Consider the following 17,072-nt stretch of genomic DNA (forward strand, 5'->3'; position numbering starts at 1 on the left):
GACTTTCTAGCGAGGAAAGATTATTGACATCGGACTCAAAACATCTTAAAAAAATTGCGCATGAAGATTCGACTTTCTGAAGAGGAAAGATTCTTGACATCGGACTCAAGACATCTTAAAATATCGCGCATGAATATGCGACTTTCAGGAGGGGAAGATTCTTGACATCAGATTCAAGACATCTTAAAAAATTGCGCATGGAGATGCGACTTTCTAGAGAGGAAAGATTCTTGACATCAGACTCAATACATCTTAAAACTTGCGCATAAAGATGCGACTTTCAGGAGGGGGAAGATTCTTGACATCGGATTCAAGACATCTTAAAATATTGCGCATGAAGATGCGACTTTCTTGAAATCGAATTCAAGATATATCTTTAAAAAAAATTACACATTAAGATGCGACTTTTTGGAAAGGAAAGATTCTTGATATCAGACTCAAGACTTATTAAAAAATTGCTCATTAAGATGTGACTTTTAAGAGGTGAAGATTCTTCACATCGGATTCCAGACATCTTAAAAAATTGTGCATGAAGATGCGGCTTTCTAGAAAGGAAAGATTATTGACATCAGAGTCAAGACATCTTGATAAATTATGCATGAAGATGCGATTTTTATGAGGGGGGAGATTCTTGACATCGGATTCATGACATTTTGAAAAAATTGCACATGAAGATATGACTTGCTGGAAAGGAAATATTCTTGACATCGGATTCAAAACATCTTTAAAAAATTATGCATGAAGATGCGACTTTCTGGAAATGAAAGATTCTTGACATCGAATTCAAGACATCTTGAAAAATTGCGCATGAAGATGCAACTTTCTTCAAAGAAATGATTTTTGACAACCAGATTCAAGAGCTCTTAGGAAGTGCGCATGAAGATGCGACTTTTTATAAAGGAAATATTCTTGACATCAGATTCAAGATATATTAAGAGTTGCACATGAAGATTCGACATTATATGAAAGGAAAGATTCTTAACATCACATTCAAGACATCTTAGAAAATTGCGCATGAAGATACGATTTTTTAGAAAGGAAAGATTCTTGACATTGGATTCAAGACATATCAAGAATTGCGCATTAAGATGTGACTTTCTAGAAATTTCTCTTATGATGGAGAACCACATGTGGGATACCACCGTTAAGGGAATGATGAAACATAGAACACAATCCGCTTGGGGATAGTGTTCACCATAACTATGTTGATGAACAGAGAACAACAATAGCTCAAAGAAGATATTTAACTCTCAGAGTTTCACTTTTCTACTTTCAAACATAGTATTTTTTTTAGGGTGTCAAGATTATATGGGGTAAAGATGTCTTCACCATCCATTGTGGTGAGACACGCAGCTCCCTTAGAGAAAACTTACTTGATGACATAGAGTCCATTCCATGGTGGTTGGAGTTTCTCTCTTAGATCCTGAAGCTCTCGGGTCTTACAGAAGACTATGTCTCCTGCCATCAGATGTCTAGGTTTGACCTTCTTGTTGAAAGCTTTCGACATGCATCGTTGATAAGCTTGGGTTCTATTTAAAGCATCCAACCTCTTATCCTCTATGAGAGATAATTGATTGTATCTTGATTTGAGTTGGCCCTCCTCGATGACATGGTTTTCTAAGTGCACCCTAAGCGTAGGTATCCCAAGTTCGATGGGTTGAGAGAGATAAAACATACAGTTGCACAGATTTAGAAAAATGCCCCTAGTTTAGACTGGGAATTTTGAAAACGAGTTCAATTAGATCTTTCTTATTTTTAATATATAAGCGTATATCAATGCCTAGCTAGTAAATTCATGTGGAGAAAACAGAGTTTAATATAGCATTTAAATAAATTCCAATATTCTAGTTTGAGTTACACAAATTTAGCAAAGATAAGAGAAATAGTTTCACGATAAGAGGAGTTTGACTCATAAAGAGGAAACTAGACTCTACGAATCCTTAGATTGGATTGTGTCTTATCTTGCTTGTTGCTCTTACCTTCTCACTTGGCTACTTTGTTAAAGTTAGAGGATGAATCTCCACTTGTCCTAAAAGCGTTTATTTCTTCTAGCATGCAAATACGTAGTAAAGAAACACAGTGATTGACTTACGACACACGAGTTGTCGTAATCAAGAAGAAATGAGATGAGAACTTGGGTGAGTAAAACCGTTACCCATAATTGGATGTATATGTTTCTAGAAGATACATCATAAGGCTTAGGGTCCCGCTGGTGTAGTTAGTATCCTTACAGATACTCTTTGACCATACAACAACAATATTTATGAGGCGTTCGAGCCTGTTCATGTGCAAATAGTTTTTACTAAAACACTTCTATTTACACACCTCTTCAATTAAAAGGCATTGAGTCTTGTTGGGTTTAATCCACATGCAAACAAGCAATCAAGCAAATGAAAATGTGAGATTCACATTGTGTTCACATGTTTAGTTCCATCAAGAAACGATTATTGTGAAAGGAGGTTTGTAACTCCTTCTTTGTTAGGATAATTTGATCAACTATATATTTTGAGCTAAGTATCTAGTAGTCCCCAACAAAGTCGCCAAATTTGTGTACGCATTTATTTTGTCTCCCCCGCGATCTATAATATTTTATGTACGTGAGACTTTCTCTTATAATGCATCTACCAATTTTAGAGTTCTCCTAACGTCTTTTGTTTTAGAGCATGAAAGGATCTGTTCCTAAGAGTATATTTATCCATTCAAATGTTTTGTCTTTAAGAGCGGTTTGTGCGATCCAAAATTGATATGTCCCATGCCTTACCTATTCTTTAGAGTGCTCTGCCCACGGAGGGGATGCAACTAAGGACTTGAATGGTAAACAAAACCCGTGCACTTCTAGAAAAAAGTTTTTTCTATGAAAGTGATGTTATATAATCCCATGGCTTATCTTCCTCTTGAATCTCACAAAAAGTAGATAAGAAAATTATCCATATATGATATTGTCTTATCTATTTAAGACGATGAACCAAAGTGGAGTTCTATATCATAAATTTATTTTGATTGGCCCGAACATGTTCCAGATTAATACGTGTACAAGACGTAGTAATCCGGTTGACTTTAAGAGTCGTCAATTTAGTTTACTTCAAAAAGAAACTAATGAAAAGAAAATAGAGTATGCACAGAATAAGGGTTCGGTGCTTGGTTACGCATGAGGAAAAGGCCGAAGTAATTATGTTATATGCGCATATCCTGTGGGATAGTCTCTACTCGAATGTAGTTGGCCATTTGTTTGTAAAGGTATGTTACACGTTTGCATTCTGAGTTTAGATTATTTTGCTTGTCTATGCCCTAACCTCGTATCTAATCTAGAAGGGTGATGTTAGCTCTAATTAGATCTCAATAAAGGTTGGCATCAAGCCATTAGAATTCTCTTGGTTTCAATTTAACGTATCTTAATTCTATTTAATAGGACGTCTTATGTTTAGTTCAGAGGTAATTCTGAACTCTCATTAGGTATTTCTAAATAAAAGAGGATGTAGTGGAATCTCAAACGCACTCCCCGGGAACACATGTGAATTCATCGTTTTGCATATTTGTCTTAAAGTTTGCTTGTTGATCTGAAATGTGAATCCTTGTACGAAATGGACTTCATGAGTGTATTGAAATGTGGATTAAGGATCGAAGAGGAGAATTGGAGCCCCAAAGTATGCAACAATCGAAAATGAGAATTTTCCCAAAAAAGTTGGAAAATCTCGAGAGTTTTATACATATCAAACATATTTTAAGAAACACTTTGCACTAGATTTCAGAACTTTTCGAGGTTACGAGACTCCCAATATGGCTCCACTCAAATGAATATTTTTTCGAAAATGTTCCAAAAATTCTGAAATTTCCCAAGAGGTAAAAAATAATTTTCTGAACCTACTATCAAAATTTCATAAATTTATGGGCTATGGAGCTTAAGATATTAACGTTTCAAAATAAGACATTTTTCAAACGAGCCCAAAAAATTATGAAAAATATTATTATTGTTGAAAATAATATTTTTCTCCATTTTTGAATTTTTGAAATTATTCTAAAATCATTTAGAGGCTCCAATTGAAGATACAATGTTGTTTGATGTAAGAGGAACCAAGCAAGCCTTAACGAATTTCCCAAAAAGATGGAAATTGAAACTTTATATCCAAAATTGGATAAATATAAAGATTTAGGGTCAAATTGGACGTGAACAATAATCCCATTATTAAATTGATTTGTATTTACTGAAAATGATCCAAATTTGGAAGTTTGAGGTTGAAATTACACAAGGCAAAGAGTTGGAGGGCTTATTTAATTCTAAATTAAATAATTAATTCTAAATTAAAGTTTCCAGACACATTTAAAAGGATTTGAAGTCTGAGGGACAAATTGAATGCACCTCGGAACTTTAAGGATAATAGAAAAGAAGAATTTCGAGAAAAGCTAAAAAAGTTACCGTCGTCTTCCTCACGCAATGCTTTCAGCTACTCAAAGAGATTCCTCGACTAGAGGCTGAACAATAGACGTCGTCTCGAAATCAGCTTTGTCCTTGTCGCCTTGTTGCTTGCTTGTTTGGAGGCTACTAGAATCCAACATAAAAAATAGAGTCGTGCTCTGTTCTTCCAATCTGGACTTTGGATTCTTCGACGGAGTGTTGTTCTAGCCTCATCACTACTTCGGAAGACTAGAGCTCGTCTCTACGGAGACTCGCTTATCTTCTTAAGACCTCGAACAATAATTTCGACACAAGAAAACGAAGAACATAGGAATCGAAGGATGATTCCTATACAAATCTAGAAAATTGAACGACAATTACCTCTTGTAACTCGTTGTTTATCGAGACTTTGGCTCCACAGACATCGCTAAAGTATTCCTTGTCGTCTAGAGCTTTTATTGCACCTTCGCTGCCTCAAGGAGGCAGTTTGGAATGTTTCTAAAGAACTGAGTGGCAATTCTTCCTCCGATGACCAAATGTTGATGATTTTGGCGATTTTAGAAATTGAGAAATAAGGCTAGTCAAGACCTAGCCACTTCCTAATACTAGACTCAATCTACATAGGACTCTAGTAGTTAAGGTAAACCAAACATCAAATAAACTTTAAAAAAAATTATCAACTAATTAACAAAGCATAAATTAATTAATCAAACTTTATGAATAAAATGATCATCAACGTCGGTGTACATAACCGACACCTTAAATGAACTACAATGACATAGGACTAGAGAGACTTACCTGAAGAAGCTACTAAACCAATGAAAACAAGTTGGAATCGAACTCGACAGAGAAGCTTGAATCTCACCGAAATCTCCTTCAACTTGTTCTTACTTTGGATTCTTTCTTTCCAAGCTTGTTCACTTTCTAGTATGGATGTAAAACTTGGCAAATGAAACAACCATGCTCAATTTAATGAGATATCCTTCTTAAATAGCCTTAGGAAAGGGTAACCTAGGAGTTATGATTTTTAGGAAACCGGTAACTCAGTTAATGAGTTGAACCGACCTATTTCCCTACTCAGCTGAGTCTATGCTGAATCTATTCATGTAGGTAACCGCTTATGTGAGTCTTTGTTTGATCCAAATGGTCAAGTGTAGGTCGAGTTACCCTTTTTTGAAGTGAAGCATTTTTGGTTTCGGTTCTTAATTGACTTAGTTCAACCGAACTTTAAATCGTTATAGCTTTTTGACTTAGATCACCATTGAGGTTGAGCTAGGGTGTGTGGAAAAGTGTGCTTGTAAGTTACAATATTTGTGTCCGTTAACATATACAATTATTGATGGAACGCTAGTGGTCTTGAAATGAATAGCTCGACTTACGAGTGACCTAGTGTGGGTTGTAGGCCAAAATGTGAGTGTTACTTGGTATCATAAAGAAATATAAATCAATGACCTTTCCAACTGTATATCATTTGCTCCAAATAGTTGAGCCAATCAAAATATATGAATTTTCAAATTCACATCATGTTGTAGTTTTCTTCAGGACTGAAATGAGTGAACTTGTATCGGGTTGTTGAGCTAAATTGACCATCTTAACCATTGAATAGAGTCACGTGACCAATTTCATTCAAATTGGTTGCGTCTAAACTTTGTAACTGCGGATCACATTCCAAATTCGAAGCAATATAGCTTTAGTTATGAATAAAATACTGAAGGCATGTCTAGTTTGATCCAGTCTGGGTCACATTGTCTTGTACCACTGATTTTGAGGAGTTAAGAGCTTCAACTTCATTTTGAACACAAAAAACCTTGTAGGACTCTTCAAGCTTTCTAAATTATCCAAGATCATCTAATTACGTTGAGAATAGCGATTTGAGTGAATTTTCTAAGCTTGGCGATCATCTACTTCAAGTCTCGGACTTCGGTTTTCAAAGCGCTTTCATTAGAACTGTTTGATTTTTCCATCTCAGCTTTAAGAGATCGTCCAATTGAGGGGTCTCTTCGTGGTGGCGCAATTTCTCGATCTATTAATTAAATTGCGTTAAAATGAGAATTTGGGATAAGAGACAAACATTTTGATACTTTAAATGATGACCTGGGTTTAATGCACATACGTGTTCTTAAAAATTAAATAGACACCCATCTTTTCTGGTTCTAGATTTTCTCCTTTTTTTGGAGAATTTGTGTACCAAGTGGAGGTTAGTAATTCTCCTAAACACTTGTATTTCTTGCTTTAAAACCTATACTCACGCGTTTCTAGAAAGCGAATAAAAAAGAATTTTATTCGACTCAATCATAAAGGATTAGAGGGAAAGTAAGTATAATCCCTAATAGTAGTTGTTGTCTTGTTCTCCTTCTCGGATTGACGTCCCTTCACATTCGTCTCGACTTCATCTCGAGTTAAGGTTTGACTAAGAGTGACAATGGTCTTTATGCAAAGTCTTTCCTTCTTCTAGATCATTTGTGGCCTTCATGACTTGGGTCTTTGGATGATTGTAGCATAATCTAACGGACACACATTTTTTATGTATGCATATTATTTTTAAAAGTCAAAACGTACTTGTGGACACTTATTTATCTATATGAATACACATATGTACATGTATAGTAGTCAGGTATTTGTCTTGCAAAAGTTTGGTTACATTAGAAACGAGACTTGGGATAGAGATCGAGTTCTTATGTTAAGGCTTCAAAGGATAAGAGACCAACAAACTACCGATATCATGGTCCCGATCAAGCAACCCGTGAGGAGGAAGTCGTTTAATCTTGAGTTTTTATGAGGTATTCCTCTCACAATATTGTTATGTTATCAAATCACCAAGTCTTGTTGGCAAATCTTGAGGACGTACTCAATAGGTGCATGGGTGACGTCGTATAATGTACACTTTAATCTTACCTTCAAGTAAAGGGTAGTGTGCTCATGACCATGAAGCTAAAAATGTAACCAAACAAACTTCGGATTTTATCCCCCTCATATTAGATTTTTTAGTGTAAGACCATGTCAATTAAAACCAAAGGTTTGTTTCAAATTAAGTATCACGTCCCTAGTAGAGTTGTTAGTTTCTATATGCATTTAAAAATTTCTCATCCTCAAGAAACTCGTTTGAGACACATTTGGCTTCATGTTTTTACCTTCCTCTCGATTCCCAAATGCAAGGATAGGATAATTTAATTTTAGCCTCGTGTGTCCGAATTTATCCTCAAAATGATGTTCTTGGCTCAAAGTGCCACGTAATTTGCTCTGTTAGAAATTAGGAAAGAAAAGTTTAAGAAATTGTTTTAGGTTCGCTGCTTAGTTACGTGTTAGTTACGTGTGGAAAAGGCCATCACCCCTATTACCCACACTCTAGTACAAAAGGACATAGTATACTCTGAAACTATTGATTTTTTAAAGACATGGCATTATTACACTATTTTATAAATTAAATTCTAAATGATGTAAGTGTCTAAGCCTAGTTTTCACCTATGTTTAAACACGTGTCTAAAGTATTTGTGGTGATAGGACGTATCTAAAACAATTAGGAATGAGCTTACATATTTGTTATGCGAGAGGGTAGAAATGTCAAAAAAAAAATTAAAGTCATCTAAATTCGAATAAATTTTCAGATAGGTCAAGAAAATATAAGAATCATATAGGAATTTTCTCATATATTTTAGAGTTATAAAACTAAAGTTATGAGATTAGGAAGTTGATTAAAATAGAGAAAATTCCTTTAATGATCTTAAAAAATTGAGATGATTTCCTAAACTATTAAGAAAAATATTTTAATCTATTTTATATTGTTTTTAAATTTTTAGAAAATCACTTGGAGTGTTTAATTAATAAATGGATTAAAATGGAATAAAAAAACAAATAGGGTTAAGGGTTTTAGGCTTAAAAGGAATATACGTTTCTCGTGCTTTGGGCCAGTTTAGAAGTGATCCGAACGTCAGTAGTGCTCCGAAAAGGCTAGGTCTTAGGCACTAGGGGTGGAGAAAAAATTCGATCCGAAAGATCCGATTCGTTGATCCGATCCGAAAAAATCCGAATTCGATACATCAGATTCGGATATCGATCCGATATTTTTACCGAATTTTCGGATCGGATACGAATTGGGCAAAAAAATCGGATACCCGAAGCTGATCTGATAAGTTTTAAAATTTAAAAATAAAATAACATATTTATAAAAATTACAAACCTTAAGGGCCTAAACAATAGTCAGTCTATTTTTATTATTTGTCTGAAATAGTATTTTGGTCATTTTTAATAAACAACATCCGTCAATTAAAATAATTCTCTGTTTACCCAAACAAAAATATTATTAAATAATTAATTATCAATCAAGACTAGCTAATCTCCCTTTTTTGTTTTCCTTCTCGTTTCCTTGAATGATCTAAGCTTGTAAATTTGTTCCCTTTAGATCCAGACCTAATTTTAGATCTCAAATCGTCATCAATCAATCATTGGAGGCTTGGAACTGCTGTAATTTATAAGTATTCAGCCTCGTTTAATCTTATACATAAAACATTAATTTTATAAAAAATAGAAATATGAAAAAAATTGGATCGGCGGGTATTCGGCTGGTCGATCCGATCTGATAAGGCGTTTTCGGATCGGATAGTGGTCAGATACGGATCACAAATTTTTTTAAAAATAGAGGCAGATATTCGATCCAAAATACTGGATCGGATCAGATCGGTAGGTTTGTCCACCCCTATTAGGCATGGGACGTTGAAGGTCTCATAGTCGACTAGCTTGGGAGTTTCCTTAGGTTTGGTAAGTGGACCAATTCCTTGAAGGCCTTAGAATAGACCCGGACTCATCCAACGCGTGGGTCGCTTCAGTCTCAAGTTTGGTAAGTGGAAACCATCTGAGGTTGAAGCTTAGACGTCCAGGTTCGAATCCCCGGGTCGCACACCTCTTGTTTTTTTCGATCATAAAAGGAGCCAAATCCTTTTCTCGAACTATTTTGGCCAAAACTAGAAAACATAACCCTTAACATATCACTCTAAACCATGAACTGAAAATGTGACTCGATTCTATGCCATATAAAGAACTTGTCCATGAAGGCCTTAGCAATCAATCAAGTGATGTGTCCATGACTAGAGAATTGTCGAAAAACTCAAGAATCACATCGGAAAATTGAACTTTTGATTCAAAGCCTCATTTCGTGATATGAAGGTGCTCGGACTTTTTAATAGTTGTGGCGGATTTAAGAACATTCCAAAAAAAATGTAAAAGGGTTGTTTCTCTAGTCCATTTAGTGACAAATCTCTAACCTTAAATTATAAATATTCCAAAAGAACTCTCACATATATATCCAAATTAATCACAGCTTTCGATCCGACAATCCAGACACTTTAAAAATTAAGTATCGTTATATATATATAGAGATAAGTGTTTCTCTCTAATGAGTAAATACTCATAATCTTCATTTTTCATTCTTCATTCAACCTTACTTCAACTTTTATCTATATCTTCTCTTTAGGTTTTGTTCAACTTCAAGTCTTCAATAACAAAACAAATTACAAGTAAGTAATATTTTCATTAGTGTTTTTAAAATTTGATATTATTTATTTTAATATTAATTAATAAAAGTTATACTTATTCTTCAACTTTTTATACTTATTTATTAACTTAATCTTTAATCTCTATTTTGTAACTTCTTCTTCTGTTTTAACAACAATAAAGCTGACTTCTTCTGTAATTTCTATAAGACTACAACATACGTATATAGGTAAGTAATATTTTTATTATATATATTTTTAATTTCAATATTGTTATTTTTAAAGTTATTTATTATTTAGTAAGTTATGTTTTGTATTATTTTCATTTGACATAAATTAATTCTTAAAAGAGTAAGTGTTTTAAGGCAAAAATAAAGGGTTAGTTTTTTAAGGCAAAAACAAAGAGTAAATTTTTTAAAACAAAAATAAAATGTTAGTTTTTTAAGGCAAAAATAAAGTGTCAGTTTTTAAGGCACCTAATTCTTTTGAAGAATTTTTGAAATTATGAGTTATTACTAATTCTAAATCACTTTTATAAATCAATAAATTTATTATGTTTAACTATTATTTATTATTTTTATAAATATTAGTATATAATATATGTGATAATGAAGCATTTACTTTTTAACCTTGAATTGTTTCTAGGTATGTTATTACTTAAATACTTTAATCTTAATTCTATTTTTTAATTTGTTAATGTTGATTGTTTTTTTTTATTGATTTTGTAGGTTATAATTTATATGTTGAAGAAGTGTATTGAAGAAGGATATTTTTTTTAAGAAAACTGATTTATTGATTTTTGAAATTTGTGTTTAGTTAAAAAAATATGTACTATCACTTTTAAGTTTATTTGTATTTTTGTAATATGGATGAATTTATATTATATAGTGTGGATGATTAACGGTATATTGTTTAAGGATAAAATATTTATTAATAGTTTTAGGCCAGTTATATTTTATAGTAAAATATTAGTTAATATATTATATTTAATTTATATAATATTATTTAATTTTAGTTTAAATGTGTTATTTAAAATATAGTATCTATATATATATAATGATGCTTAATTTTTAAAGTGTCCGGATTGCCGGGTCGAGAGCTGTGGTTAATTTGGATACTTGGGTCGGATTGTGGGTTTACCCGTTTTTAAATTTAAAACGGTTAAAAATAAAATTAAAAATGCTAGAGGTATGTTTCGAACTTGCAACCTAATAAAACAAGTACAACTCTTTAACCAACTAGGCTACAAAGACTTTATATTTTAAATTCAACACCAAATTTGATAAACGCGGGACGTTTTAACATTAATATAAGTTCAACTTTTTAACTAACTAATCTATATATATATAATGATGCTTAATTTTTAAAGTGTCCGGATTGCCGGGTCGAGAGCTGTGGTTAATTTGGATACTTGGGTCGGATTGTGGGTTTACCCGTTTTTAAATTTAAAACGGTTAAAAATAAAATTAAAAATGCTAGAGGTATGTTTCGAACTTGAAACCTAACAAAACAAGTACAACTCTTTAACCAACTAGGGTACAAAGACTTTATATATTAAATTCAAACACCAAATTTGATAAATGCGGGACGTTTTAATATTAATATAAGTTCAACTTTTTAACTAACTAATATATAATAATGTTGAGTAAATGGATACTTGGGTCGGATTATGTGTTGACCCACCCATAAATTTAAAACGGTTAAAAATAAAATTAAAAATGTTATCCGTAATTTTTTTCACGGTTTTTTATATTATTACTCGTGAAAATGCACGGGCTAAATGCTAGTTTTTTTAATATTTAGTATTGGGTAGTGGGATACCCGTTAGAGATATAAATAGAGATACATGTCGGGTTCGGGGTCGGGTAGTAAATTGAAAATTTAGCTCGGGGATAGGTACTTCATTACTCGGCGTAGGGTACCCGTTGCCATCTCTAATCCTAACCATTGTTTTTTTAATGTAAACTATTATATAATTATTTGTAATCGTTTTTATAATTCTTTTCACTTGATTAACTTACGAGGTGTGGTTGTTTTTTAGTGTTGATAGTTAATCATGTTTTTTTTTGTTTTTTTTAATTAAAGTGTTTGGCCTTGCTCATTGATTTTTAAGAGAAATGATTGGGAAGTAAATTTGGGAAATGAAATTTGAGAACAAATGCAATTTGATTTGTTAAAAAAATAACAAATTTTCTCTCTTTTTTTTCTCCTCACCCTTTATTTTTTTTTTCAGTTAATGATGTGGTGACACATCATTCTCTCCCTCATTTCCTCTCTCAAATTCTCTCCTCTATCTCTCTTCTTATTTTTAATAAAGATTAGAAATGGACTAAGAAAAAGATTAAAAAAAAATAAGTATTGTTTTTTTTTTCTTTTTTTATAATTATTTGTGATTTTCTTGTCATTTATTCTACAATTTAGTTTTAATTTTAGATTTTATTATAGACATGTTTTATGTTTGTATAATTGAATTTATTTAAATATTATAATATAATATATGATTTTGATATATATGGATTAAATACTAATTTATCCATGAATTTGAATTAAGTTATCAAGTTTATTCATTAATTAAAAATATATTGTTTGTGTTTATAATTTTGTAATTTGTGTGGTATTTATCCAAACACTAATAATACTTTTTCTATTCTCTTAAAAAAAAAATTTTGGTTATATATATAAAGTTTTTTTTCTTATACATTTGATGATGTAATTATATATACATATAAATATTTATATATAAAAGGAAAGAATTGAGAAGATAAAATAATATATATATATTGGTTTTTAAAATTATTATATATGTATATATAAAGCTAAGTGAAATATATATTATATATTATTTTATATAAATAAATAAATAAATAAATAAATAAATAGAAAGATAATATTATATATTTATGAAAGAATATAATATATATATGTACAAATATTTAAATTAATGAAGAAAGATAATTTATTTATTATACATGGGAAATTATGTATAAAAACTTGTGGAGTTGTTCTAAAATAAATTCTATCATAAAATATAAAAAGATTTTAACAATTATATCATATATATATATATATATATATATAATTTTTAACAAATATGAGAGAAATTTTAAAGAAATGACCAAGTATTTTTTGTAATGTTTGTAAAAATGACTTTTTTGGCATGTAAAAAGTCTAAAATACTCCTTTGTGTGACGCAAAGAAGTGATCTAATAATGTTTGCAAAAATGATATTACGTAACACGAAGATATATTTTACAAAAATAACGCAAAAAGTTAATATTTATCATTAATTAATGCAAATTTGTTTAGGTATAAATTAATATTATAATAAAGTGTTGATAATCTATATTATATATATATATATATATATATATATATATATAATGATCCTTAATTTTGAAAGTTTCCGGATTACCGAGTCAAAGATGTAGTTAATTTGGATATATATGTGAGAGTAAATGGATATTAGGGTCGAATTGTGGATTGACCCGCCCATAAACTTAAAACGGTTAATAATAAAATAAAAAATGTTATAGGTATGTTTCGAATTTGCAACATAACAAAATAAATATAACCCTTTAACCAACTAGGTTAATAACACTTTATATTTTAAAATTAACACCAAATATGATAAACGCGGGACATTTTAACCATATAAGTTCAACTTTTTAACTAACTAATATATATATATATATATATATATATAATAATCCTTAATTTCGAAAGTGTCCGGATTGTCGGGTCGAGAGCTGTGGTTAATTTGGATATGTATGTGAGAGTAAATGAATATTTGGATCGGATTGTGGGTTGACCCACCCATAAACTTAAAATGGTTAAAAATAAAATTAAAAATGTTATATGTATGTTTCGAACTTGCAACTTAACAAAACAAGTAAACCCTTTAACCAACTAGGCTAATAACATTTTATATTTTAAATTCAACACCAAATTTGATGAACGCGAGACATTTTAACAATATAATTTTAACTTTTTAACTAACTGATCTATATATATATATATATATATATATATATATATATATAATGATGCTTAATTTTGAAAGTGTCTAGATTGTTGGGTCGAGAGTTGTGGTTAATTTAGATATATATATGTGAGAGTAAATGAATATTTGGGTCGGATTGTGGGTTGACTCGCCCATAAATTTAAAACGGTTAAAAATAAAACTAAAAATGTTATATGTATGTTTCGAACTTGTAACCTAACAAAACAAGTATAACCTTTTAACCAACTAGGCTAATACAACTTTATATTTAAATTCAACACCAAATATGATGAACGCGGGACATTTTAACAATATAAGTTCAAATTTTTAACTAACTAATATATATTTATATATATATATAATGATGCTTAATTTTGAAAGTGTCTAGATTGTTGAGTCGAGAGTTGTGGTTAATTTAGATATAGAGAAATGATTAGGTGAGGGAATTTGGTGAGAGAATTTGGTGAGGGAATGATTTGGCATAATCTTATTCGCTGAAAAAATCAAATAATTTATCTTTTTTCTCTCTTTCCTCCCACTTTTACATTTTACAACCAATGAAGGTGATGCCAAGTCATTCCCTCACCAAATTCCCTCTCTCTATCACTCCTCTTAGATATATATGTGAGAGTAAATGGATACTTGGGTCGAATTGTAGGTTGACCCGCCCATAAACTTAAAACGGTTAAAAATAAAATTAAAAATGTTATATGTATGTTTCGAATTTGCAACATAATAAAATAAGTACAACATTTTAACCAACTAGGCTAATAACACTTTATATTCAAATTCAATACCAAATATGATAAACGCGGGACATTTTAACAATATAAGTTCAAATTTTTAATTAACTAATATATATATATATATATATATATATAATGATACTTAATTTTGAAAGTGTTCAGATTGCTGGGTCGAGATTTCGAACTCGCAACCTAACAAAACAAGTACAACCCTTTAACTAACTAGGCTAATAACAATTTATATTTTAAATTCAACACAAAATATTATGAATGCGAGACATTTTAACAATATAAGTTCAACTTTTTAACAAATAATATATATATATATATATAGTGTCCGGATTGCCGAGTTGAGAGTTGTGGTTAATTTGGATATATATGTGAGAGTAAATGGATATTTGAGTCAGATTGTGGGTTGACCCGCCCATAAACTTAAAACGGTTAATAATAAAATTAAAAATGCTATATGTATATTTCGAATTTGCAACATAACAAAACAAGTACAACTCTTTAACCAACTAGGCTAATAACACTTTATATTTTAAAATCAACACCAAATATGATAAACACGAGACATTTTAACAATATGAGTTCAATTTTTTAACTAACTAATCTATATATATATATAATGATCCTTAATTTTGAAATTGTCTGGATTGTCGGGTCGAGAGTTGTGGTTAATTTGGATATATATGTGAGAGTAAATAGATATTTGAGTCGGATTGTGGTTGACCCGCCCATAAACTTAAAACGGTTAAAAATAAAATTAAAAATGTTATATGTATGTTTCAAACTTAAAACCTAATAAAACTAGTACTACCCTTTAAACCAACTAGGTTAATAACACTTTATATTTTAAATTCAATACTAAATATGATGAATACAAGATGTTTTAACAATATAAATTCAACTTTTTAACTAACTAATTTATATATATATATATATATATATATATATATATAATCCTTAATTTTTAAAGTGTATGGATTATCGGATCGAAAACTGTGGTTAATTTGGATATGTATTTGAGAGTAAATTGATACTTGAGTTGGGTGGGTCGGATCGTGGGTTGACCCGCCCACCAAAAAACTTAAAAAATTAAATAAAAATGAAATATACACAAATTTTTAAACTTGCAACCTCATAATATAAGTTTAATATTTTAACTAACTAAATTAACACCACTTTATATTTTAAAATCAACTTCAAAATTGTTGAACAAATGACATTTTTAATAATATAACTTCAATATTTTAAATAATTAAAATAATAATATTTTAAATTCATTTATATAATTTATTTTATATATATATATAATTTTTAGTCATACATAAATTTATAAAAAAAAAATCAAATCAAAATTGAGGTTAGAATCTACTTAGTACAAATTTGTAATAATTATAAAGAGATTAAAGAATATGTATTTAGGTCTAATTATTTTATTTACTTTAAATTATCTAATCTATTCATTATTTATTTTCAAAATTATTAGAGCAACTTGTAACCTATAAATAAATAGGGCTTGCTTCATAAAACTAGGGTTTTCTCGCTAAACGCTTTGTTGTTGATTGTCCGGCAGTCGAATTTCCAGCCAAAATGGTATAATCTTCTTCCACTGTGATTCCTTTGAATATTGATTCGATTCTAATTTCGAGTTTTCTTTTCTTCTATGATACAGCCATCACACAAGACCTTAAGGATTAAGCTGAAGTTGGGAAAAAAGATGCGCCAGAACAGGCCGATTCCTCACTGGATCCGTCTTCGTACTGATAATACTATCAGGTATTGTTTCTTTACATAACCTTTTCTCCTTCTCAATTTTTAACAATTCATATCATTAATGAACCCTAATTTCTTTTTTTCTTTAGGTACAACGCAAAGCGTAGGCATTGGCGCCGTACAAAACTAGGGTTTTGATCTACTACTGGAATCTTCTCCTACTTTGTCATTTTTTTTATCTAGCTGATTCGAAAGACAATGATATTATAATGATGTTTTTGTTTTTTCATGTTTGAAATATTTACTTCATAATTAAATAGATGGTTACTTCATTTCTTTTCATATTTGTGATGTTTCTTGTGTTAATAGTTCTTGCAGACATGCAGTGGTTTCTTTTTTGGCAAAGTGATAAGATTTTCACTTTTTTTCTCTTATCTGGTAAATGTAAATTGAAGGGAGTGTCAAGTTGAAGGTTTGTTCAAATGCTTCATTTCATTACTTTTAATTGTTCAAATGCTTCTCTATTAGTGGTGGCTAGAAGTCTATAGAGCATTGATTGTTATCATTCATGTTGTGTTTATAAAAATATAATTTCTTAAAGGTGGTTTATATTGTTGTCTCAAGTTGCAGGTTTGTTGAAATGCTTCTTTTTCCCATTTCATTACTTTTAGCCTTAAATGTTCAAGGGATTCTATCATTAGCTAGAAGTTGTCTGAACATTTTCATCG

The 17,072-nt window shown here is 30.5% G+C and overlaps 1 protein-coding gene across 1 annotated transcript; it reads left to right on the forward strand.

The window, feature by feature from the left end:
- Positions 1 to 16,126: 16,126 nt before the first annotated feature.
- Positions 16,127 to 16,690, forward strand: LOC124927696 (60S ribosomal protein L39-1-like). The gene is made up of 3 exons (XM_047468152.1): positions 16,127 to 16,224; positions 16,304 to 16,407; positions 16,494 to 16,690. Exons 1-3 carry the CDS (start codon positions 16,222 to 16,224, stop codon positions 16,540 to 16,542), a joined length of 156 nt encoding a protein of 51 aa, XP_047324108.1. The 5' UTR covers positions 16,127 to 16,221; the 3' UTR covers positions 16,543 to 16,690.
- Positions 16,691 to 17,072: the final 382 nt, after the last annotated feature.

The sequence above is a fragment of the Impatiens glandulifera genome, chromosome 2 (genome assembly GCF_907164915.1).
Source record: "Impatiens glandulifera chromosome 2, dImpGla2.1, whole genome shotgun sequence".
NCBI lineage: Eukaryota > Viridiplantae > Streptophyta > Magnoliopsida > Ericales > Balsaminaceae > Impatiens > Impatiens glandulifera.